This window comes from Pristis pectinata, chromosome 44 (assembly GCF_009764475.1).
Source record: "Pristis pectinata isolate sPriPec2 chromosome 44, sPriPec2.1.pri, whole genome shotgun sequence".
Classification (NCBI taxonomy): Eukaryota; Metazoa; Chordata; class Chondrichthyes; order Rhinopristiformes; family Pristidae; genus Pristis; species Pristis pectinata.
In genome coordinates, this window is record NC_067447.1 from 1,082,890 (window position 1) to 1,106,044 (window position 23,155).

General features: G+C 49.2%; 1 protein-coding gene and 3 non-coding genes across 4 annotated transcripts in view; 1 reads left to right on the plus strand and 3 right to left on the minus strand.

The window, feature by feature from the left end:
- Positions 1 to 33: 33 nt before the first annotated feature.
- LOC127566706 (5S ribosomal RNA) lies at positions 34 to 152 on the minus strand. The gene has a single exon (XR_007955792.1). It is a non-coding gene; the product is annotated as a 5S ribosomal RNA (ribosomal RNA).
- Positions 153 to 1,757: 1,605 nt separating this feature from the next.
- LOC127566701 (5S ribosomal RNA) lies at positions 1,758 to 1,876 on the minus strand. Its single transcript, XR_007955787.1, has one exon. It is a non-coding gene; the product is annotated as a 5S ribosomal RNA (ribosomal RNA).
- A 1,865-nt stretch (positions 1,877 to 3,741) lies between these two features.
- Positions 3,742 to 3,860, plus strand: LOC127566710 (5S ribosomal RNA). The gene has a single exon (XR_007955795.1). It is a non-coding gene; the product is annotated as a 5S ribosomal RNA (ribosomal RNA).
- A 3,265-nt stretch (positions 3,861 to 7,125) lies between these two features.
- Positions 7,126 to 23,155, minus strand: part of LOC127566675 (erythroblast NAD(P)(+)--arginine ADP-ribosyltransferase-like) — a 16,036-nt gene continuing 6 nt past the window's right edge. Inside the window, exons 1-3 of the mRNA XM_052009197.1 lie at positions 22,736 to 23,155; positions 16,799 to 16,946; positions 7,126 to 11,340 (exon numbers count right to left, since the gene is read on the minus strand). The exon at positions 22,736 to 23,155 is cut by the window's right edge and continues 6 nt beyond it. Coding sequence (XP_051865157.1) covers positions 10,592 to 11,340; positions 16,799 to 16,859 — 810 coding nt within the window. The 5' untranslated portion in view covers positions 16,860 to 16,946; positions 22,736 to 23,155 and the 3' untranslated portion in view covers positions 7,126 to 10,591. The remainder of the gene's footprint in view (positions 11,341 to 16,798; positions 16,947 to 22,735) is intronic.

The following is a 23,155-nucleotide window of genomic DNA, read 5'->3' on the forward strand; positions in this document are numbered from 1 at the left end:
GGAGAGAGAGAGCGGCTCCTGGCGGTACGAAAAAGCCTACGGCACCTGGTATTCCCAGGCGGTCTCCCATCCAAGTACTAACCAGGCCTGAGTCTGTTTCGCTTCCGAGAGCAGACGAGATCGGGCGTTTTCAGGCTAGTATGGCCGTAGACAGTCACCACCCGCTTCTCACAGCACTTATCGGGCATCCACACACCGACAAGCTGCCCACACACCGCTGCCTTTTCCTCGCACGGCTCCTTGTCAACTGCAACTTTACCCTTTAACAACTTACACGCTGCTTCCTTAAACATCTCCTCTTTCTCACCCTGACATTACCACCACCTCTTACACCCCATTACAAGCCCTCGGATTCACTCACAACCGCTGTTCACAACAAAAACACCGCCTTCACCTACAATTCTCACGCACATTGCGCACAGCTCACACCACCCAGCTTCACACATCACACCGCATGCTCCCTCTCTCTCACCTTTCCCCCAGCACATCGCTCTGGCTCCCAATGCACCTGTCTTCTGACGGGTCCTCAGCTCTCTCCCTGTTTCTTCCCTCAATTCCGGACATGCCCAAAGTGAGAATGCGAGAGAGAGGCAGTGAAAGGGAGAGTGAGAGAGAGCGAGAGAGAGAGAGAGACAGAAGGAAAGAGAGAGACATGGAGATGGGGAGAGTGCGATGGCAGTGAAACAGAGACGGAGAGAGAGGGATGGAAAGACGGGGAGAGGGAATGGACGGAGAGGGAGAGAGCGACAAAGAAAAACAGGAAGAGAGAGATACAGAGAGAGGGACAGAGAGACAGAAAGAGGCAGGAACAAAAAGTGAGAGAGAGAGGGAGAGAGAAGGGGAGAGGGCGAGAGCCAGAGAGAGACGGGTGAGATGGAGAGAGGCGGAGAGAGAGACGGGGGTAGTGAGAGAGCCAGAGAAAGAGAGAGGGAGGGGAAGAGATATTTGGAGAGAGAGAAAGAGACGGGAAGAGGGAGAGAAAGAGAGAGACAGAGGAGCAGAACGTGACAGTTGAAGGGAGAGAGAGTAGACAGAAAGTGAAACAGAGAATGACTTCGCTGTTCAGAGAGAGACAGGGACAGAGGGAGAGAGACAGCGACAGAGAGAGAGACAGCGACAGAGAGAGAGTTTGACAGAGAGAGAGACAGAAGGATGGACAGAGAGAGAGACAAGGACAGAGAGAGAGAGACATGGACAGAGAGAGAGTGTGACAGAGAGAGAGACAGAGAGATGGACAGAGAGAGAGACAGGGACAGAGAGAGAGACAGAGACAGAGAGATACAGGGACAGAGAGAGAAAGGCGGAAAGAAGGACAGAGAGTAACAGAGAGAATCTGTCAGCGGGAGAGGGGACGTAGAGCATGAGAGAGAACGAATTAGGGAGATACAGGCAGAGACTGAGATAGAGAATGGGAGGGATATCTGAGAGCAGGAGAGATGAAGAGGAATATTGGGTGAGGTGGGCGGGGTGGGTTTAGACAGGAGATTTCATAGGACGTTGAGTGTTCCCACACACGTTCCGACATTCCCGTCAGTTGAAGCTGCAGTCAAGGCGAAGTGAATTTTAAGCTATTACGCATTGACATGATTGGTGAAGGAAGCGAGAGGAGCGAGGTATTGAGAGTGCAGAGCTTTCCAAAGTGTTGGAGGAGATGAAAAATAAAGGAATAAGCGAAATTGTGGGAGAGATGTGGAAATAGAGAGAAGAAAAGAGAGTGGAAGGGGAGAGAGAGAGAGCGGCTCCTGGCGGTACGAAAAAGCCTACGGCACCTGGTATTCCCAGGCGGTCTCCCATCCAAGTACTAACCAGGCCTGAGCTTGCTTAGCTTCCGAGATCAGACGAGATCGGGCGTTTTCAGGCTAGTATGGCCGTAGGCAGTCACCACCCGCTTCTCACAGCACTTATCGGGCATCCTCGCACAGACACGCTGCCCACACACCGCAGCCGTCTCCATGACTTTGGTCGTGTGGAATTTCTCCAGTACTTCCTGTTTAATTTGCAACCTCATGTTGGCTTCTTTCCCTCAATATCCTTTATAAATGCGGCTGGGTTTTAACTTTAGTTCTATTTCTTTTCTCTGTGGGTTGGGTGAATTCCTGACCAAGGCACCAGCCGTGAACCCGTCTCCATTTCACCACTCTGACCTCGCCACTGCGCGGGTCCGCGCATAGTCCGGAGATAACGAGAAAAAAAGAGCTGGTGATGTCAAAGCTGACGTCGGCACCAATTTGTCAGCCAGATTTATTCAAGAAATTGTGAAAAGAGGTGCTAACGTCTCTCACCGACAACCAAAGAAAGGAAGATGCTCAAGCACTAATGCGACTCTGTGTGATATGTAAAGGTCAGCAATGAACCATCATGGTCATGTATTAACTCCAATTCACACATTAAGCAGCTCCGTCTCTCTCCTGATTTCTCTTTGTCTCTCGTTCTCCCTACCCCGCTCCCTCTGTATCCCCCTTTCCGCCCCCTGGCGGTACACATTTGTTCTTCTCGACTGCTCTACCCCTGACTCTCCCTCTCTCCTTTCATCTGTTCCCACCCAATGTACCCCGATCTCCATGTCCATCTCTATTCTTTGTCTGTCTGTCGCTCTATCTCTATCTCTCTCCCTCCTTCTGTCTTCGCAAGGAAGGACCATGGAGATTCACTAATTCTGCTCGGGGGTGCGGGTACAACTAGATTGTCAGGGGGATGGGAATCAGAGCACCAGTTCATTGTGAAAGGATGAGAGAAAGATAAACGTATTGACGAATTGGTCTGTCAGGAAGAAGGAACTATCTATCTATCTATCTATCTATCTATCTATCTATCTATCTATCTATCTATCTATCTATCTATCTATCTATCTATCTATCTATCTATCTATCTATCTATCTATCTATCTATCTATCTATCTATCTATCTATCTATCTATCTATCTATCTATCTATCTATCTATCTATCTATCTATCTATCTATCTATCTATCTGTCTGTCTATCTATCTATCTGTCTGTCTCTCTATCTATGTATCTATGTATCTACTTATCTGTCTGTCTGTCTATCCGTTTGTCTTTCTGTCTATCTATCTGTCTGTCTGTCTGTCTTGTCTGTCAGTCTATCTCTCTGTCTTGTCTGTCTGTCTGTCTATCTACAGTCTGTCTATCTGTCTGTCTCTCTGTCTGAGTGACTGTCGATCTATCAACGTATGTTTACCAGTCATTCCCTCCCTCTCTCTCTTTTATTATCTTTGTCTCTCAATGTATTGTACTTTGATCTGCTCTGTTACTGTCTCTCTGCTCGTGAAAATCTTTCTCATTTCTCTCTCTTTCTCTGCACTTCACTAACTCACTCACTCACCCACTCTCTCTTTCACCCCCACCTTTCTCTCTCCCTGATAACCGAAAACACACTCTGTATCCAGTTGGTTCTGTCTCCTCTTTCGCGCTCTCCCCACTGAGTCTGAGACGAATCAGGACGTGTGAGAGTTGAGGATGTCTCAGAATCGCAGGTCAGGGTCGGGTTTTTGTTTTCAGCTGCGGTTTGGAGTGAAGCAGAGGGTTTGCAATCGGGGGTAGGAGGGGTGATCATCCGGAAGAGTCGGACAGAGGAGGCGTGTGAGATGGAAACAAGTACAGTGCAATGTGTTTGAGGTGAAGTTGATAAATAAATGCGGAGCAGTTTGGGGAGAAGGCAGCGGTGTGGGACAGCTTGTCGGTGTGAGGATGCCCGATAAGTGCTGTGAGAAGCGGGTGGTGACTGCCTACGGCCATACTAGCCTGAAAACGCCCGATCTCGTCTGATCTCGGAAGCTAAGCAGGCTCAGGCCTGGTTAGTACTTGGATGGGAGACCGCCTGGGAATACCAGGTGCCGTAGGCTTTTTCTTACCGCCAGGAGCCTCTCTCTCTCCCCACTTCCTCTCTCTTTCTCTCTTTCTGTTTCTACATCTCTCCCACAATGTCACTTATTCTCTTCTTTTTCATCTCCAGAACACTGAAATCTCTGAACTCTCTGAAGCCTTTTCCGCCGTTCGTGCTGTTGGGAAATGACAGTTCAGTGGGTTCAGATCCCAGCTGTCGTGCAGACGAACAGCGCCTTCAGCGCACTTCGCATGTGCCGACTATCACTCACCCATTTACACCAACCCCATTGGATTCTCCCCACAGTCCCAACAACTCGATACCTCCCCACCCACTCAACTCTCGATCCTACTACAGCACATCACCCAGACAGGCCAGGCGCAATTTACAGCGGGCATTTAATCGACGATCCGCAGGTCTTCGGGGTTTGGGGTGAAACTGGAGATCTCTTGTTTTCGATACCCTACTCTGGAGAAGGGTGGGAGGGGAGGTTGTTTGGGAAGAACTAATGTTGACAACCTGTCCAAGCTACGTGTCTCCAAAGCTTACAGACTTCGATCAGATTCACGTTTGGGAAACAACCCAGGCTTCCAATCTCTCTATGACACAGAAGTGCTCGAATCCAGGCACTGTTCTAGAGAAGATTCTTAGAGACAGAATTTATGGGCATTTAAAGAAGCACAGACTGATTAGGGCCAGTCAGCATGGCTTTGTGAGGGGCAGTTCATGTCTCAAGAGCCTGATTGAATTCTTTGAGGATGTGACAAAGCACATTGATGAAGGTAGAGCAGTGGATGAGGTGTACATGGATTCTAGTAAAGTGTTTTATAAGGTTCCTCATGGAAGGCTTATTCAGAAAGTCAGGAGTCATGGGATCCAGGGAGACTTAGCTGTGTTGATTCAGAACTGGCTCGCCCACAGACGGCAGAGGGCGGTTGTAGATGGAGCGTATTCTGCCTGGATGTCGATGACCAGTGATGTTCCGCAGGGGTCTGTTCTGGGACTTCTGCTCTTCGTGATTTAATAACTGAATTGGATGAGGATGTAGAAGGGTGGGTTAGTAAGTTTGCTGATGATACAAAGGTTGGTGGTGTTGTGGAGAGTGTAGGAGGTTGCTGCAGATTACAACAGGACATTGATAGGATGTAGAGCTGGGCTGAGAAGTGGCAGGTGGAGTTCAACCCTGATAAGTGTGAAGTGATACACTTCGGTAGATCGAATTTGAAGGTAGAATACAAGGTTAATGACAGGACCCTTAGCAGTATGGAGGAAAAGAGGGATCTTGGGGTCCACGTCCACAGATCCCTCAAGGTTGCCGCGCAGCTCAGTAGGTTTGTTAAAAAGGCGTATGGAGTGTTGGCCTTCATTAGTCGGGGGATTGAGTTCAAGAGCCGCGAAGTGATGTTGCAGATCTATAGAATTCTGGTCAAACCACACTTGGAGTATTGTGTTCAGTTCTGGTCGCGTCATTACAGAAAGGATGTGGAAGCTTCAGAGAGGGTGCACAGGAGATTTACCAGGATATTGCCTGAATCGGAGAGCATGTCTTATGAGGATAGGGTGAGCGAGCCGGGGCTTTTCTCTTTGGAGAGAAGGAGGATGTCATGTGACTTGATAGAGGTGCACAAGATGATAAGAGGCAAAGATCGAGTGGACAGTGAGAGACATCTTTCTCAGGGCGACAATGGCTAACACGAGAGGATGTAATTTTAAGGTGATTGGAGGAAGGTATAAGGGGGATGTCAGGCGTAAGGTTTTTATACAGAGTGGTGGGTGCGTGGGACGCACTGCCGGCAGAGCTTGTGGGGCCAGATACATTGGGGACATCTAAGATACTCTTAGATAGAGATATGAATGACAGAAAGATAGTAGACTACGTGCGAGGGAAGGGTTAGATAGATCTTAGAGCAGGATAAAATGTCGGCACAACATTGTGGGCTGAATGGCCTGTACTGTGCTGTTGTGTTCTATGTTCCATGTTCTATGTGTCTGATAAATCTTGATATGTCCTACCTTGGGTGCATTCCGTGAAACCTTAACACTGCAGCGTGCTCTTATTTTGTTTTAAACCATCCTCTCCATCTGCCTCTTGTTAGTTTATCCTTTAACCTTTGTCTAAACATCAGGCTGCTTTGCATGCGTTCAGCAACGTCACCCCAGGCATTGTGGGGTGAGGGGAGGGGGAGATGATCCGAGTGACTTTCCATTTGTGCCGCACTTGACCCCAAACTGCTCCAGGCAAGCGCGCAGACGGGCTGGAGAATAAGCGCCGCTATTGCAGGATATCCCAGTTGCAGTCAGTGGAATATAAGCAAGAAATACGTTTACTTTCCAGCCGTCGTGTTTACTTCCAGGCGGTGCACTGAAGGCAGATAGAAAAAAGACACAGAGTTTAGAAGACGCCATTTGAAATACTCGGCTCTTGGCAAGTTAAGGAGTGGACCGCGGTTGGCAGTGAGTAATCAACTCGCCCTGGTCATTTTTCATAACGCCTGCAAGTTTGCACCCAGGAAATAAATGCATAATCAGCGTTTTAAGGCTCGTATTAATGCGACTCCCGTGCACCACCCCAGCAACAAGTTTTAACAGTTATTGCGTTCGGTGGATTATGTTTGGCATGAGGCCCACAGGTTGGGTCTGTGGACAGGCTTCTGCACAGTTCTGTTTTACTCCGTTGTGGACCGTCCTTGGGGGGGACCACCCGCACGCTGCAGAGCTGTGCTCCCTCTGCATTCTCAGAGAATTCTCTGCATTCTCTGCAAACTCAGAATTTGCACTCTCTGCTCTTACACTTCGTATGAACCTTACGCGTCGGATCCCCAGCCCATTCTACCTTCCTGCTTACACCTCCTTCACCCGGCCTCCAGACTTGGCGTCATTTGCAAATTCGGAAATTCAAATCATTCCGAAAAGCAGCAGTTGAGGTCTGGATCCAACTTTCTGACATTTTCTGTCAGATCCTCCTTTCATTTTGATTTCGGGGAGGTGAAGTCTGTGGTGTTAACATGTTAATTCTGTGGAGAACAATCCTGCTGCCTCCAACCCACCTGCATCAGCAATCCCCAGGGACGCCTTATTGAACCTTCCGTGTGACCGTTTCCAATGGTTGTGCTTCTTTACGGATGAAGGGGAAACGATGCGACACAAGCCACCTGGACACAAGCTGGCAATGCCTCCGTTGTGAAGAACTCATTGACTAACTGGGTAGCAGGATGTCGTGGAAACTCTTAATTTAATCTACAATAAGCGACGATAAGTTTCGTTCCAAGGCTTTATTCATACAAGGTACCACGGAAAGTGGCCATCGTTACCCAGACTCTGACATACAGAAGGTTACAAGCTTATTCTGCATGTTGAAACAACAGCTATATCACATGCCTAATTCCGCTACGGTTGTTGCACACTTAAAAAGTTAATTAAGGTGTCACATAGATCAAAATAAGAGAAAACAACACCAACCAGTTCCTCTTATCAGTGCGCTCAAGGCTGATATATCATCCTGTTTTATTTCAAAGTCTGGTTTCAGCAGTCTTCTGCAGACCCACTGGCTCGAAGCCCAGATTTACTGTCGGCTGCAAGCATAGTTCCCTTCTGCAGTGTCAAGTCTCCCATCAACCCCAGTATTGTTAAAAAATACATCATTTATTCTTCTACGCAGGAACAGTGACATCCTGCCGAATTGCAACTGGCTGGTTCGGCCGAGCTTGCTGAACCGTTTGCTCTTCCGGTCGCCAAACTTTCGGGGCATGCAAGATGGCGCAGCAGCGCGGCGACTCGTTGCAAGCTGTTCTGTACAGATCTACTCATTACCCTCACACTAATCGTTCTTCACTTATAAACTTAAATTCTATGTCACTTACTATTTCTAGTAATGCTCTTTTTAAATCTTCTTACAGGGCTGGAAATCTTCCGACCTCTGTACTGTTATTGTTTTTTACCTGGACTACCTCAACGTACTCTGTACCCCACAATCTACCTTGTTTCGGCCTTGCACGTTATTGTCTACCTGCACTGCACTTTCTCCGTAACTGTGACACTTTTTTCTGCATTCTGTTATTGTTTTTACCTGTACTACCTCAATGCACTCTGTACCCCACTATCTACCTTGCTGTGACATTGCACCTTATTGCACTGCACTTTCTCTGCAGCTGTGACACTTTACTCTGTACTGTTATTGTTTTTACCTGTGCTACCTCAAAAAATTCTGTACTAACTCAACCGTAACTGCACTGCGTAAAGAATTGACCTGTACGATCTTTATGCAAGACAAGTTTTTCACTGTACCTCGGTACAAGTGACAATAATAAACCAATACCAACATCAATACCAATTTCAATGCCATCCTCAAACTTACCAACAGTGTCACTTACATTAACATCCGAATCGTCAGTGTAAAACGACGGACGGCAGCGGGCCCAGCAGCGATCCCTGCGGCACACTGTTAGTCACAGGCCTCCAGTCCGAGAAACAACCGTGTCCCGCCGCGCTCTGTCTCTTCTGATTGCATCTGATTGGCTTGCTCGCCCTGTGATCTAACCTTCTGGTCTGGCTTACTGTGTGGGATCTTGTCAAAGGCCTTGTTGAAGTCATGGAACAACGTTCGCCGCACAGCAACCCCTACCCCCGTCAATCTTCATGGCCTATCTCTTCAACAAACTCAGTCAAATTACCCCTCCCCCCCCCCCGCCCTCCCACTGCACTTTTGCTCACTGGTTGAATTCACTGCACCGAAAGCCGAGCCGGAGGAAGTTCTCGTCTGTTCTCCGACTGGAAATACGGCTTCTCTCCCGCCTTGTTCACCCTACACAGTGTCTCTTTCCCCTTCAACAGAAGAAAGAGGACACCGACCTGAAACGTCAGCTCCCTTTCTCTTCCCACAGACGCGGCCCGACCTGCTGAGTGATCCCTGCATTTTGTGTTGCAGGGTCGACTTCAGTCGCAGTTGGATATTGATCAGTTGGAGATATGGGCAGGTGCAGGGTAGCTCTGGAAGCAGTGTAAAAGATCACAGAGTCACAGAGCGATACCGCACGGACACAGGCTCTTCGGCCCATCCTGTCCGTGCTGACCGCGGTGATCATCCAGCAAGTGTCAATACCCTGCGTTTGGCCCCTATTCCTCCGAAGACCCTCCCCTCCATGTATCTATCCGTGTCCTTCTTAAATGATACTATTGTACCTGCCAGCCACTTCCTCTGGCAGCTCGTTCCACACACTCAACACCCTCTGCCTGAAAAAATTGCCCCTCAGGTCCTTTCCCCTTCTCACCCTAAATCTATGCCCCCCTGGTTTTGGACTCCCCTGACCTGGGGAAAAGACTGTCTTCCATCTACATTATCTACTCCTCTCATAATTTCTGTAATGACGCCCCGAATTCTCCTACGCTCCAAGGAATAAAGACCTAGCCTGGCCAACCTCTCACTGTAACTCAGGCACCCGAGACCTGGCAACATCTTCGCAAAACTTCTCTGCAGTCCTTCTAGTTTACTCAGGTCTTTACTGTAACAGAGTGACAAAAGATCTACGTATGAGGTCATCTGGGGCCTCACCATTGACGTACACAGCGGTAATATCAGTCTCTGTCCTTGTGTGTGTGTGATTTTCTCTCTCTGAACCTATGTGTATCTGTGATTTCTCTCTCTCTCTCTCTCTCTCCCTCTCTCTCTGTCCCTGTCCGTCTCTGTGATTCTCTCTCTGCGTCCCTGTGTCTATCTGTAATTCTCTCTCTCCGTCTGTCTGTGTATATGTGATTCTCTCTCTCTGTCCCTGTGTGTGTCTGATTCTCTCTCTCTCTCTGTCCCTGTGTGCGTCTGTGATTCTCTGTCTCTGCCCCTGTGTCTATCTGTGGTACTCTCTCTCTCTCTCTGTCCCTGTGAGTATCTGTGATTCTCTCTCTGTGTCCCTGTGTGTATCTGTGATTGCCTCTCTCTTTCCTTGTGTTTATCTGAGATTCTCTCTCTCTCTCTCTCTCTCTCTCTCTCTCTCTCTCGCTCTCTCTCTCTCTCCCGCATTCTCCTACGTTCCAAGGAATAAAGACCTATCCCGGCCAACCTCTCCCTGTAGCTCAGACCCTCTTGACCTGGCAACATCCTCGCAAAACTTTTTTGCACACTTTCCAGTCTTTCTCATAATAGGGCGACCAAAACCGTACCCGGTGCTCCAAGTACGGCCTCACCAACGGCTTATACAACTGCAACATAACCTCCCAAGTCCTGTACTCAGTGACCTGACTGATGAAGGCCAGCGTGCCGAACGCCTTTTTTTCACCACCCTGTCTACCCGTGAAGCCGCTTTCAACGAACTGTGCACTTGCACTCTCGGTCTCTCTGTTCCATTGCACGCCCCAGTGCCCGACCATTCTCAGCACAAGTCCTACGCTGGTTTGATTTTCCAAAATGCATCAGCTCACACTTATCAGTATTCAAATCCATTTACCACTCCTCGGCCCACTCCCCGACCTGATCAAGGTCCCCCTTTGATCGACGGCAACCTTCTTCACTTTCTCACCTCCTCACTTCGTGTCATCTGACATGAGAGATTGTGGGAAGGGCTGATATCCAGGGTACGGTCAATTGATGATTCAGCCCCAGGGAGTATTATAGAACAGAAATACCTCGGTGTTGAAGTCCAAGGATCTTTGAAGGTGGAAAAAGGGATGAGGAAGAAATCCGGGAAGCTTGAAACAAGAAGGGAGAATAGACACTGACGGGAGAGCTGGAGGTTCAGGTCAGGGAGCATCTGTCGCGCAAGGTCAAGAGTTAACACGGGCCACTCTAATCCTTCCATCTTCACCTTCTTCGAGTTTCACCAGAGTCGCTTGGCGGCCGCGGCTGGTGAGGATGACGTCCACCTCACTTCCTTCGGGATACCCGATCCGGAAAACTTCGTCAGGCGGGATCAGCACCTCTTCCTCCACCGGGAACTCCGAGAAGCGTTGGATCAAGACGCCGTACTGCGACCGGATGGTGAAAATGGTAGCGCCGCCAAAATGCTCGGCGATGCGGTAGCGCAAGGAGGAAGAAGCAAAGAACCCGAATCTCATTTCCGATCTATTCACCCCCAGTGCCCGTCTCTCCATCCCTCGGAAGGATTCCATGCACGAGTAATGGGAATTCTCTCTCAGCCTTTCAAGAGCAACGGAGAGGAGATAATGGAAACACTTGAAGGGAAAGTCCTTCGCGTAAGTCGAATCGTTGGCTCCGTGCTTTCTGAGCGCCTGATTGAATACCCCGTGGAAGTCCATTTGGGTGTAAGCATTCACGGCCAGCAGGTGTTCTCTTCTGAGTCCGCTGACTTCGGCAACTTTAGTGCGGCAGTTTGCGTTACCCCACGCTCGCCGCAGGCGACGACTCCGACCGAGCTCCTTTTGGAGGCAGCCGATGGCCACCTCATCGGATTCATTGGTCTGCTGGAAGAGGTAACCGGCACAGTCGCCCCCCATGTCCAGCCGAACGTAATCATCCGGATCCTCTCCGCTGCCAACGCGCTCAAGCATCCGAGCTGTGGCAAGAGGAAGAAGAGAACAAGAATTGAACGGCCGGAGAATTTGATCTGGATTCAGGGCGATGGGCGCAGAACACTCCCGCTTACGCAGCGGATTTCGCAGCCCCGCGATATGGCCGAGCATTCTTTTGGCGGTGCCGGGATGGGGCTGGGTCGGTGGTGGCGGCCGCGATGGCCGAGAAGCGAAGCCCACGGCACTTCATACATTCCACTCGCTTGAAGAGGGAAGGGCAGGAGAGCAAAAAGGGAAAAGGGGAATTAAAAGAAACAGTAAAATAACAAGACACGGTAGCGTAGCGGTTAGCGCGACGCTATTACAGCGCCAGCCATCGGGGTTCAATTCCCGTCTCTGTCTGTAAGGAGTCTGTACGTTCTCCCGTGTCTGCGTGGGTTTCCTCCGGGTCCTCCGGCTTCCTCCCACATTGCAAAGGCGTACGGGTAGGATAATTTGGGTTTAAAATTGGCGGCGCGGACCCGTTTGGCCGGAAGGGCCTGTTACCACGCTGCAAATAAAATCTAAAAATTAAAGATAAAATTACTTCGTACGTCAGTGACAATGAACCCGATTCTGATTCCTCTCCCTCGGATTAATTGCCCGGATGGGACAGAACTTGTAAAGTGTGTCCAGAAAAGTTTTCTGAAGCAATACCCAGATGGCCTTACAAGGGAGGAGGGGGTAACGCTTGACCTCCTATTGAGGAATGAAGGGGGTCAAGTAGCTGAATTGTCAGTGTGGGGAGCGCTTTGGGATGAGCATCCATTGTTCTATTGGCTTCACAGTAATTGAAGAAATAAGACCCCCTACTGCTCCTCTACTTAAAACCCAAGATTGGGACAAGGCAAATTAGCCGGCATTATACAGCAACTGGCAAAAAGTTATTTGCGAGAGAAGGTTCGCAGATCAAGGGAGGCGTCTAACCAAGTGGAACGATTTTGAAAGTGAGCTGGAGAAAGTTCAGGGACAACATGCTCCCGTTAGAGTGAAGGGCGAGGTCGGCAAGATTAGGGAACTCTACGGTTGACGAGTCATATTGAAGCTCCGGTCGGGGGGAAGAGAGGCGTATGTCGGGCACGGGCAGTTGTGATTATGTGAATTCCTTGAGCAGGGCAGGTAGGCGTGGGCTTAAAGAGAGGAACCAAAAGAGCAACAAGACAAAATCAGATAGTTTTGGCGGACAAGTAGATTGAAGGGTAACCTGGGAATGAACAGGTCCCCTTGATCAATGTGGTCGTCTGTGTGTGGAGCCCCAGAAGATGTCTCACGTGGATCTGTTGAGCGAGCTAGGGCTTTTCTCTTTGGAGAGAAGGAGGATGAGAGGCGACTTGATAGAGGTGCACAAGAGGCGTAGATCGAGTGGACAGTCAGAGACTTTTTTCCCAGGGCGACAATGGCTAACACGAGGGGGCATAATTTTAAAGTGATTGGAGGAAGGTATAAGGTGGATGTCAGGAGTAAGTCTTTTACACAGTGAGTGGTGGGTGCTTGGAACACATTGCCGGCAGAGGTTTTGTGGACAGATACATTTAAGAGACTCTTAGATCGACACATGAATAATAGAAAAATAGGGGGTTACGTGGGAGGGAAAGGTTAGATAGATATTTGAACAGGATAAAATGTCGGCACAGCATTGTTGGCCGAAGGGCCTCAACTGTGTTATGTACTATGTACGAGGTCTTGAAGGAATATTCCTCGCCTGTATTTATCGCGGAGAATGCCACGGAAGCTGAGGATTTCAGGGAAATGAACGGTATTTCATCGGAACATATCAACATTGCAACCGAAGAGGTTCTGGCGGTCTGAAGGCGGACAAATTCCAGGAGCCGCCTGATCAAGTGCATCGCTGCATATCTTGGGAAGCTGAGGAAGGAATCGCAAGGGGACTTGGAGAGATATTTTCTTCCTCTTTAAGCCACTGATGGTATGCCGGAAGACTGGAGGATGGTCCGCGTTGTGCCTTGATTTAAGAAGGGGATGCAAGAACAAGCCAGTGAAATGCAGGTCAGCGAGTATGACATTTGTGGTGGGAACAGTACTGCAGGGGATTGTGAGGATCAGGATCTAACATCATTTGGAGAGCCAGGGACTGATCAGTATGACTTTGTGTGTGGGAAATCTTGCCTCCCAATGTTGATTTTCAGTTTGCAACAACGAAGATTGAACAGGGCTTGGTGGTGGACGTTATCTATCTGGACTTCAGCCCCTTGACGAGGTCCCACAAGGTAGGTTAGTCTGGAAGGTCAGATCACCCGGCATCCGGTGTGAGTAAGACAACGAGATACAAAATTGGCTTTGTACAAGGAGGCAGAGGGTTGCAGTGGAGGGCTCTTTTTCAGATTGGAGGCCCGTAACCATGGGTGTGCCGCAGAGATCGGTTCCAGGTCCTCTTTTGTCTGCGGACGATCCCAACATTGGTGAATGCAGTGGACGGGTAATCCCAGAAAAGTCTCGGATCCCTCTGGTTAGACCACACAGAGTACTGTGTCCAGTTCTGGTCGCCTCGTTATAGGAAGGATGTGGAGGCGTTGGAGAGGGTTAAGAGGAGATTTACAAGGATGTTGCCTGGATTAGAGGAGAGACGTAAGGAGCTATGGCTTTACTCTTTGGAGAGAAGGAGGATGAGGGGAGACATGATAGAGGTATACAAAATATTAAGATGCATATATAGAGTGGACAGCCAGCGCCTCTTTCCCAGGACACCCATGCTCAATACAAGAGGATATGGCTTTAAAGTAATGGCTGGGAACTTCAAGGGAGATGTCAGAGGGAGGTTTTTCACCCAGAGAGTGGTTGATGCATGGAATGCCCTGCCTGAGGCGGTGGCGGAAGCTGATACGTTGGTCAAGTTCAAGAGATTGTTAGATAAGCATATGGAGGTATTTAAAATAGAGGGATATAAGGGAAGAAGGGGTTGGATAGGCTTAACTGTGGTTTAAAGGTCGGCACAACATGGTGGGCCGAAAGGCCTGTATTGTGCTGTATTGTTTTATAGTTCTACGGTTCCATGAAAACAGGATCTAGATGAACAGGGGAATCGGGCCAAGAAAAGGCCGATGGAATTTAAACGCAGACAAGTCCGAAGTATTGCATTTGGGTAGAGGAGCAAAGGACTGGATAAAAGTCACGATAAGCTGGAGGAACTCAGCAGGCCAGGCAGCATCCGTGGAGAAAAGCAGGCGGACAACGTTTCGGGTCAGGGACCCTTCTTCAGGACCCAAGATAAGAAAAGGGGGTAGCCCAATATATATGGGGGAAAAGCAGAACAGTGATAGGTGGACAAAACAGTGGAGGCGGGGTGGGCACATGGTGGTGATGGGTAGATGCAGGTAAGAGATGGTGATGGGCAGGTGCGGGGAAGGAGGGGAGAGCAGCTCCACCGGGGGATGGGTCAAATGTAAGGAGAAAGAGGAAAAAGAGCGGGTAGAAATGAGAGATGTTAAGATAAGAGTTCTTTATTGGACGCATGCACATCGAAACACACAGTGCAATGCATCTTTTGCGTAGAGTGTTCTTGGGACAGCCCCCAATTGCCGCCACGCTTCCTGCGCTAACAAAGCACGCCCACAACTTCCGAACCCGTTCGTCTTTGGAACGAGGGAGGAAACCGGAGCACCCGGAGGAAACCCACGCAGACGCACGGGGAGAACGTACACACTCCTGACAGGCAGCGGCGAGAATTGAACCTGGGTCGCTGGCGTTGTAATGGAGTCACGCTAACCGCTGCACTAAGATAGCTTGGGCAAGGGAAGAAGAGAAAAAAACATTGTGTACGTGGGGTGGGGGGAGTGAGAGGGGAGTGGTGTTTGTGGGTAGCCGTGTGAAGATTACTTAAAGTGGGAGAATTCAAATTTCATGCCTTTCAGGACCCTTCTTCAAGACCGAAGGTAGAACAAGGGAAAACACAATATATAGGATGTTAGGACCCTTCTTGAGGTCTGAGACACCTTGCTAAGGTCAGGGGTGACACGGTAAATGGTAGGGCCCTGGAGAGCGTTGTAGGGCAGAGAGACCGAGAGGTGCAGGTGCATATTTCTTAGAAGTGGCGACCAGGTGGTGAAGAAGGCGTTCGGCACGCCGGCCTTCATCGGTCGGAGCATTTAGTGCAGGAGTTGGGACGTCATGTTGCAGCTGTATAATTCGTTGGTGAGACCGCACAGGGAGTATTACTGCTGTTTTGGTCGCCCAGCCCTGGGAAGGATGCCGTTCATCTGGAAAGGTTGCCGACGAGATTCACGAATCTGGTCCCGGGAATGAAGGGCTTGAGTTCTAAGGAGAGGCCGGATAGATTTGGGATATTTTTCCTTGGAATAGGAGGCCGCTGGTGACCTTATGGAAGTTTATAAACTGTTAAGCAGCGTAGATAAGGTGGTTGGTGACAGTCTTTTCCCAGGCTCAGGGAGTCCAAAACTAAGAGAACATAAGAATTAGTTTGAGATGGACTGTTTAAAGGAGACCTGAGGTACAGGTCTCTCACCCAGTGAGTTGTCAGTATGTGATAACGTGGGCAGTGAACAGGTTTATCTCGAATTACAACAGGATCTGGACGAACCGGGCGAGCTGGCCAAGGAATGGCAGACGGAATTTAACTCAGACAGGGGGATGAAGGAGGCGTTCGGCTCGCTTGCCTTCATGGTTCAGAGCAGGAGGAGTTGGAACGTATAAGTCGTTGGTGAGACCACGCATGGAGCTTTGTGTGCAGTTCCGGTCGCCCAGCCCTGGGAAGGATACCATTAATCTGGAAAAGTTGCCGACGAGATTCACGAATCTGGTCCCAGGATTGAAGGGCTTGAGTTACAAGGAGAGGCAGAGATAATTTTCCTTGGAATAGGAGGCAGCTGGTGACCTCTTAGAGGTTGATAAAACGTTAAGGCGCGTAGATAAGCTGGTTGGTGACAGTCTTTTCCCAGGCTCGGGGAGTCTAGAACTGGAGGACATAGATTTAGTTTGAGACGAGTGGTGTTTAAAAGGGACCTGGGGAAAATTGCATCTGCCGTGTTATATCCCAAGGCCGAAAAAGTCAAATATCCATACTGGGAGGGGTGGATTCAACATGAAAGCAATCTACTTGTGATGGAGAAACCTGTTTCCTGAATCCACCATTTTACAAAGATGACAAGTTTCTGATAAGTGAGTGGTGAGTATGTCGAACGAGCTGCCAGAGGACGTTATTGAGGCAGGTACAGTTGCAAGGTTTAAACGGCATTGGGACAGTGCATGGATTGTAATGGTTTAGGGGGATACGGGCCAAATGCAAGCAAATTATACCAACTCGGTTGGCAAGGAGGACGTGGGCCGAAGGGCGTGTTTCCGTGCTGCGTAACTACGATTCCAACACGGGCGTGTTTCCGTGCTGCGTAACTACGATTCCAACACGGAGAAACGGCGAGGAAGAGCGAATCCCGTTCAGCACGAAACCCGGACACGTTCTTTCTTCTCCCGCTGAACGCAGATACTTACAAACCAGGTAGAGTGCAACAACAAGGGCCAGAAGCCAGCAGCAGAGTCGCTTCGTCTCCATTCTCGGCGAAGGAAGAACGTCGATCCCACCCCTCTTCCAACTGAAGGGACTGCGATATAAACTTCTCTTCTCTTCAGTACCTTTAACCTGGAACATAAAGGGAATTTTGAATGTCAGACGCAGGTTCCAGCAACACTGAAACTCAAAGCAGAAATTCTGATTTGGGCATGAACGTGCTGTGATACATTCATTCAGGAGTGCAGTCCGGTCATCTTGTAATATCACAGCAGACTGTGCGAGCTCATCTTTCGGGGTGATTAGTGGGTGATGTTGATTGTGCCTGTACGGGCTGTGAATACTGTGTCAGTACAATGCAAGGAGAGTCGTTGCACAGAATTCTAAAAGAAGGTCGTAAGCTCGGAAAGAGGCATCCAGGGATCGGAAAACTCTGGTTAGACCACACGTAAGCGTAGAAAAGCTCCTGCACAGTCCCTCGCCGACTTATCTATCCTGTCCCATTCACCACCCCGTCCATAACCTGCAAATTCAATCCTCTCAGTTGATTCATCCGGTAGTCTTTCGAACGTTACAATTGAACCTACCCTGCCAACACCTTCTGGGCTCAAAGCACCTGTGCTACACAAATCAAAAAAATACTGTTCTTTCTGCCTCTTGCTCTCCAGTTACACGCGATCTTGGACCCCTCTGCCAAGAGAAGATGTTTCATCTAATTTGTCTCTTTCTTCCTCATTATTTAGAATCGCTGTTTCAGGTTATCCCAGGAACCCCTCCTCTTCCCAGGGGACTTCGTCGGCTTTTCCCGTCCAGCCAAAGCCACTCACGCCTGGAATCATTCCGGCAAGTCTCTTCTACAAACTCTCCAGCCTTAGCAATTTTCCTTCAGAAAAATAAAGGCGTGGAGGTCGACGCAAACTCTACTTGTGCTGGAACCAGTTTTTCACAACATTAGAATGCATCACGATATCCTTCGTCTTGTAGTCCATGTTCGCCATGAAGCGCGGTGTGTCTCTTTAACCATTTATCTACATGTCATCCAACGTTCAATGTACAATGTACACGTACACACCAAATATCTTGTTATGGGTGTTATGCATAGTGTCGAAGGTTGTCGTAGGTTACAAAGGGATATAGACAGGATGCAGAGCTGGGTGTAGAAGCGGAATCCTGAAAAGTGTGAAGTAACACACTTTGGAAGATCGAACTTGAAGGCGGAGTACAAAGTTAATGGCAGGACTTAGCAGTGTGGAGGAACAGAGGGATCTTGGGGTTCAAGTCCATAGATCCCTCAAAGTTTCCGTTAAAGTAGAGAGGGTTGTTAAGAAGGCGTATGTTGTGCTGGCCTTCATTAGTCGGGGGATTGAGTTCAAGACCCGCGAGGTGATGTTGCAGCTCTATAGAACTCTGGTTTGACTACACTTGGAGTATTGTGTTCAGTTATGCTCGTCTCATCATAGGAAGGATGTGGAAGCTTCAGAGAGGGTGCAGAGGAAATTTACCAGGATGCTGCCTGGATTGGAGAGCATGGTGTACGAGGAAAAGTTCAGAGAGCTGGAGCTTTTCTCTTTGGAGCGCCGCAGGCTGAGAGGTGACTTGATAGATGTGTATAAGATTATGAAGGGGCAGAGATAGAGTGGACAGCCAGCACCTATTCCCCAGGCCAATACCAGAGTACAGCTGTTTAAGGTGAGTGGGGGAAAGTTCAGGGGAGATGTCAGAGGTAGGTTCTTTACACAGGGAGTGGTGGGTGCTTGGAACGCACTGCCGGGGTTCGTGATGGAGGCTCATACCGTAGGGACATTTAAGGGACTCTGAGATAGGCACATGGATGTTAACGAAATGGAAGATTTTCGGCTGTGTAGAAGGGTGAGATTGATGGTGGAGTAGGTTTATGTAGCTCTGCACAACGTCGTAGGCCGACGGGTCCACACTGTGCTGTAATGTTCTATGTATATGTTTCAGCTTGTAAATTCAGAAACATTGTTTCGTCTGGTTTCTACCTCCTCCTTTAGTTGTCCGACCTTCTCACGTCTCACCACTGAACGGTACCCACCACCTGTCCCCACTGCCCCCACCCCCCATCAACCAATACATGTCACAGAGTCATAGAAGGATACAATCTCTCTATGGCCGTGTTCACGCCGACCTACAAAGAACATAGACCAGTACAGGGCAGGTTTTGTAGGCCCTTCGGTGCACGATCTCTGGGCCGAACCTGGCGCCAAATTGACCTCATCCCCTCTGCCTGCCCACGATCCATATCCCTCCATCCCCCTAACATTCACGTGATTGTCGAGAAGCCTGCTATTCGCCGCTACCGCATCTGCTTCCGGCGCCTGCTCTTAAGGCGCATTCCGGGCACCTACCGCTGTTTGAGCGGAAAATGTTGTCTCGTAAAGAGTGTCACAGAGTAACTCATCAAGGAGAGAGGCCTTTCGGCCGAACTCGTCCATGATGACCTCATCGCATTTACCGCCGTTCACCCCATAATTTTCTCAACCTATGCTATCTACATAATTGTCCAAAGGCCTTTTGTGTGTCGTAACTGTACCACTCTCAACTCAATTTATTTTCTGGCAATTCGCACCACCCTCTCCGTGAAGAAGTTGTTCCAGCGGTCCCATTTAAAACCACCTTAAACCTTTATATTTAAGAAGGACTGTAAGGAGAGAGCTGGTAAAAATAGACGCGTTAGCCCAACATCCCAGCGTGGCTTCGTGTGTTGGAGATCCTGTCTTACGAATCTGATTGAGTTTTTTTTTTGATGAAGTGACGTGAAATGTTGACGAGGGGAGGGCGGTAGACGTAGTATATCCAGATTTCTTAAGGGCTTTTGATAAGTTTACGCACGGTAGGCTGTTCTGGAAGGTGAGTTCGAGTGGCATCTAAGGAGAGCCAGCAAACTATGTAGCAAACTAGGAAACAGAGTGTGATGATGGAAGGTTGTTTCTCGGACTGGAGGTCTGTGACAAGTGATGTGTCCCAGGGCTCGGTGTTGAGCTCAATTGTTATTTGTTCAGGCACGGTAGTGTAGCGGTTAGCGCAACGCTTTACAGCGTCAGCGACCCGGGTTCAACTCCGGCTGTCGTCTGTAAGGAGTTTGTACGTTCTCCCTGTGTGTCTGCGTAGGTTTCCTACCGGTGCTCCGGTTTTCTCCCACATTCCAAAGATGTACCGATTAGGAAGTTATGGGCATGCTATGTTGGCCCCTGAAGCGTGGCGCCACTTGCGGGCTGCCCCCGGAACACTCTACGCAAAAGATGCATTTCACTGTGTGTTTCGATGTACATGTGACTAATAAAGATGTCTTATCTTACCTTGTCATCTGTGTTAACGATTTGGATGATAAGATACGAGGAATAGTCCGCAAATTTGGACACGACCCTGAAATGGGTGGCGTCGTAGACATTGAAGAAGAGCATCAACCATGGTAGCCGGAGATTGATCGGCTGGGGAGGTGGGCAGGGGAATGGCAAATGGAGTTTAATTCAGGTTAGTACGAAGTGCTAGATTTTGGAAGGACAGATCAAAAGGTAGGACATTTTACATAGAATGGAATGTCCCTGGGTACTGTTGTGAAACATTGGGAGTACAGGTACATGGTTCCCTTAAAGTAGCGTCACAGGTAAACATTGGGAGTGCAGGTACATGGTTCCCTTAAAGTAGCGTCACAGGTAGACAAGGCGGAGAAGGAAGCGTTTCATCAGCCAGGACATTGAGTTGGGAGGTGTGTTGCGATTGTACAAGACGTCGGTCGGGCCGCACTTGGAGTGTTGTGTTCAGCTTTGGTTACCCTGTTACAGGAAGGATGCGATTAAACTGGAAAGAGTGCGGGAAAGGTTCGCAAGGATGTTGCGAGGACTGGAAGAATTCAGTTACAGGGAGAGATTGGAGAGTAAAGCCCCTCTCACCTGAAATGCATGCCCTCTAGTCCGAGACGTTTCCAACTCGGGGAAAAAATATACTCTATCTGTACCTCTCATAATCTTATAATCCTCTATCCGGTCTCCGCCCAGCCTCCACCGCTCCACAGAAAACAACCCAAGTTTGTCCAATCACTCCTGGTAGCCCAGCCTCTCTTCATAGCGCATGCCCTCTAATCCAGGCAGCACCCATGACAGGCTGTGTGGATAATAAACCCAACGGAGACACAAGTGACCGCAGATGCTGGAATCTGGAACGCACACAGGGCGCTGGAGGAGCTCAGTGGGTCAGGCAGCATCTGTGGAGGGAGATAGTTCGGGGAGAGTCGTGATTTCCTTTCATAGATGGTGCCGGACCTGCCGAATTCCTCTAGCGTTGTGTGTGTTGTTAGGGGGGTAAACGTCATGCAGCTGTTGCTCTCTCCTTCTCTCTGAGTTGGTGGCAAGCCAGACATGGTATTACTGAGGTAGAGTGGGTTTCTAAAGGACTATGTTTGGTCAGATGTACATGCCCCTGTTGGGGCACAGTCTGTATAGGTTAGCAATTCACATTAATTTTCATATCCGATATATGTGCAACACAAAGTGGGTAAGTGTGTTTTCAATGATCTCTCTGCCTCTATCTCTCTGTCTCTCTCTCTCTCTCTCTCTCTCCTGTCTCTTTCTCTGTCTCTCACTCTCTGTCTCCGTCTCTGTCTCCCTCTCTGTCTCTCCCTGTCTCTGTTTCTCTCTCTTTGTCTCCCCCTCTCTCTCTCTCTCTCTCTTCTGTCTCTCTGTCTCTGTCTCTCTTCTGTCTCTTCTCTCTCTATCTCTCTCTCTCTGACCCGGTCTCTGTGTCCGTCTCTGTCTCTGTCTCTCTCTATCCCTCTCTCTCTGACTTGGTGGCAAGTCAGCCATAGTATTACTGAGGTACAGTTGGTTTCTAAAGGACGAAGTTTGCTCAGATGTATATGCCCCCGTTGGGGAACAGTCTGCATTGGTTAGCGATTCACCTTCATTGTCATCTCCCATATATGTACAGCACAAAGTGGGTTTGTGTTTTCAATCATCTATCTGCCTCTATCTCTCTGTCTCTATGTCTCTCTGTCTCTCTCTCTCTCTGTCTCTGTTTCTCTGCCTCTTTGGCTTTCTCTTTCTCTTTCTCTCTTCTGTCTCTCTCTGTCTCTGTTTCTCTCTCTCTCTCCTGTCTCTTTTCTGTCTCTGTCTCTCTCTGTACCTCTCTCTGTTAATCTGCCTCTCTTTCTCTGTATCTTTATATGTACAACACAAAGTAGGTAAGTGTATTTTTAATCATCTCTCTCTCTGTCTCTCTCCTCTGTTTATCTGCCTCTGTTTCTCTCTCTTTCTCTCTCTCTCTCTGTCTCCGACTGTCTCTCTTCTGTCTCTTACTGTCTCCCTCTTCCTCCGTCTCTGGCTCCTTGTCTCTCTCTCTCTATGTCTCTCTCTCTGTCTCTCTCTCTCTTTCCCTGCCTCTCTGCTTCCGTTTCTTTCTCTTTGTCTCTCTCTCTCTTGCTCTCTCTCTCTTCTGCCTATTTTTTGTCTCTCTCTGTCTCCGTATGTCTCTCTCTCTGTTCTTTCTCTCTGTCTTTGTCTCTTTCTCCGTCTCTCTCTGTTGCTGTGTCCCTGTCTCTGTCTCTCTCTCCCTTCTTTCTGGTCCTCTCTCTATCCGTCTCCATCTCTCTTTCTCTCTCTCTCTCTCTCTGTCTCCATCTCCATCTGTCTCCCTGTCTCTCTCTCTCTCTCTCTTTCTCTCTCTCTTTGTCTCTCTCCCCTCTCTCTATGGCATGCTCCTTGCTCCTACCCCACTTCTGCCACCTAATTCTCTCCCCTTGACAGCCTACCCCTGACTCTCGCTCTTGCCTCCTCCGCGCTCTCCCTTCCATTGCCTTTGTCCACTGGTGAATCCTTCCTTCACGCTGAGACCCGAGAGAGCTTTGGGGGAGCGATAGTGAGGGAGCGGTAGGGAGCAGCGACTGCGTTGTGTGCAACACTGACCTTAAACTGTTTCCGGGGCAAACTTCTCTCTGGTTCCACCGCGGGGACGGCAGTGCACCGACAAGCAGAGACGGCGGCACAAGTCGACCTGTGCACCAACCCTCCAGCGAGTTCTGCAGAAGATCCAGATCTGCCCCGCTCAGACTCACACTCTGCCCAGCTGCAAAGACCGTTCGCTTCTGCACAGTGTTTAGGCCCTCCCCAGTGTTTCTCGCAGGCGCTTCCTGTTCAGGTTGTGTTTTCTGAAAACGTCACATCAGCACTCACCACATCCTTCCCATATCACAAACTGTGGACGTGCTGTTTAGAAGCTGCTTCATGGCGGTTCCGCTCTCTTGCTGCTCTGAGAACAAACCTGACCTTTGAGAGCAGCCATGCCCCTTCAGTTAGCTCTCTTGCTTCACCGTCCACCCTCTCTCC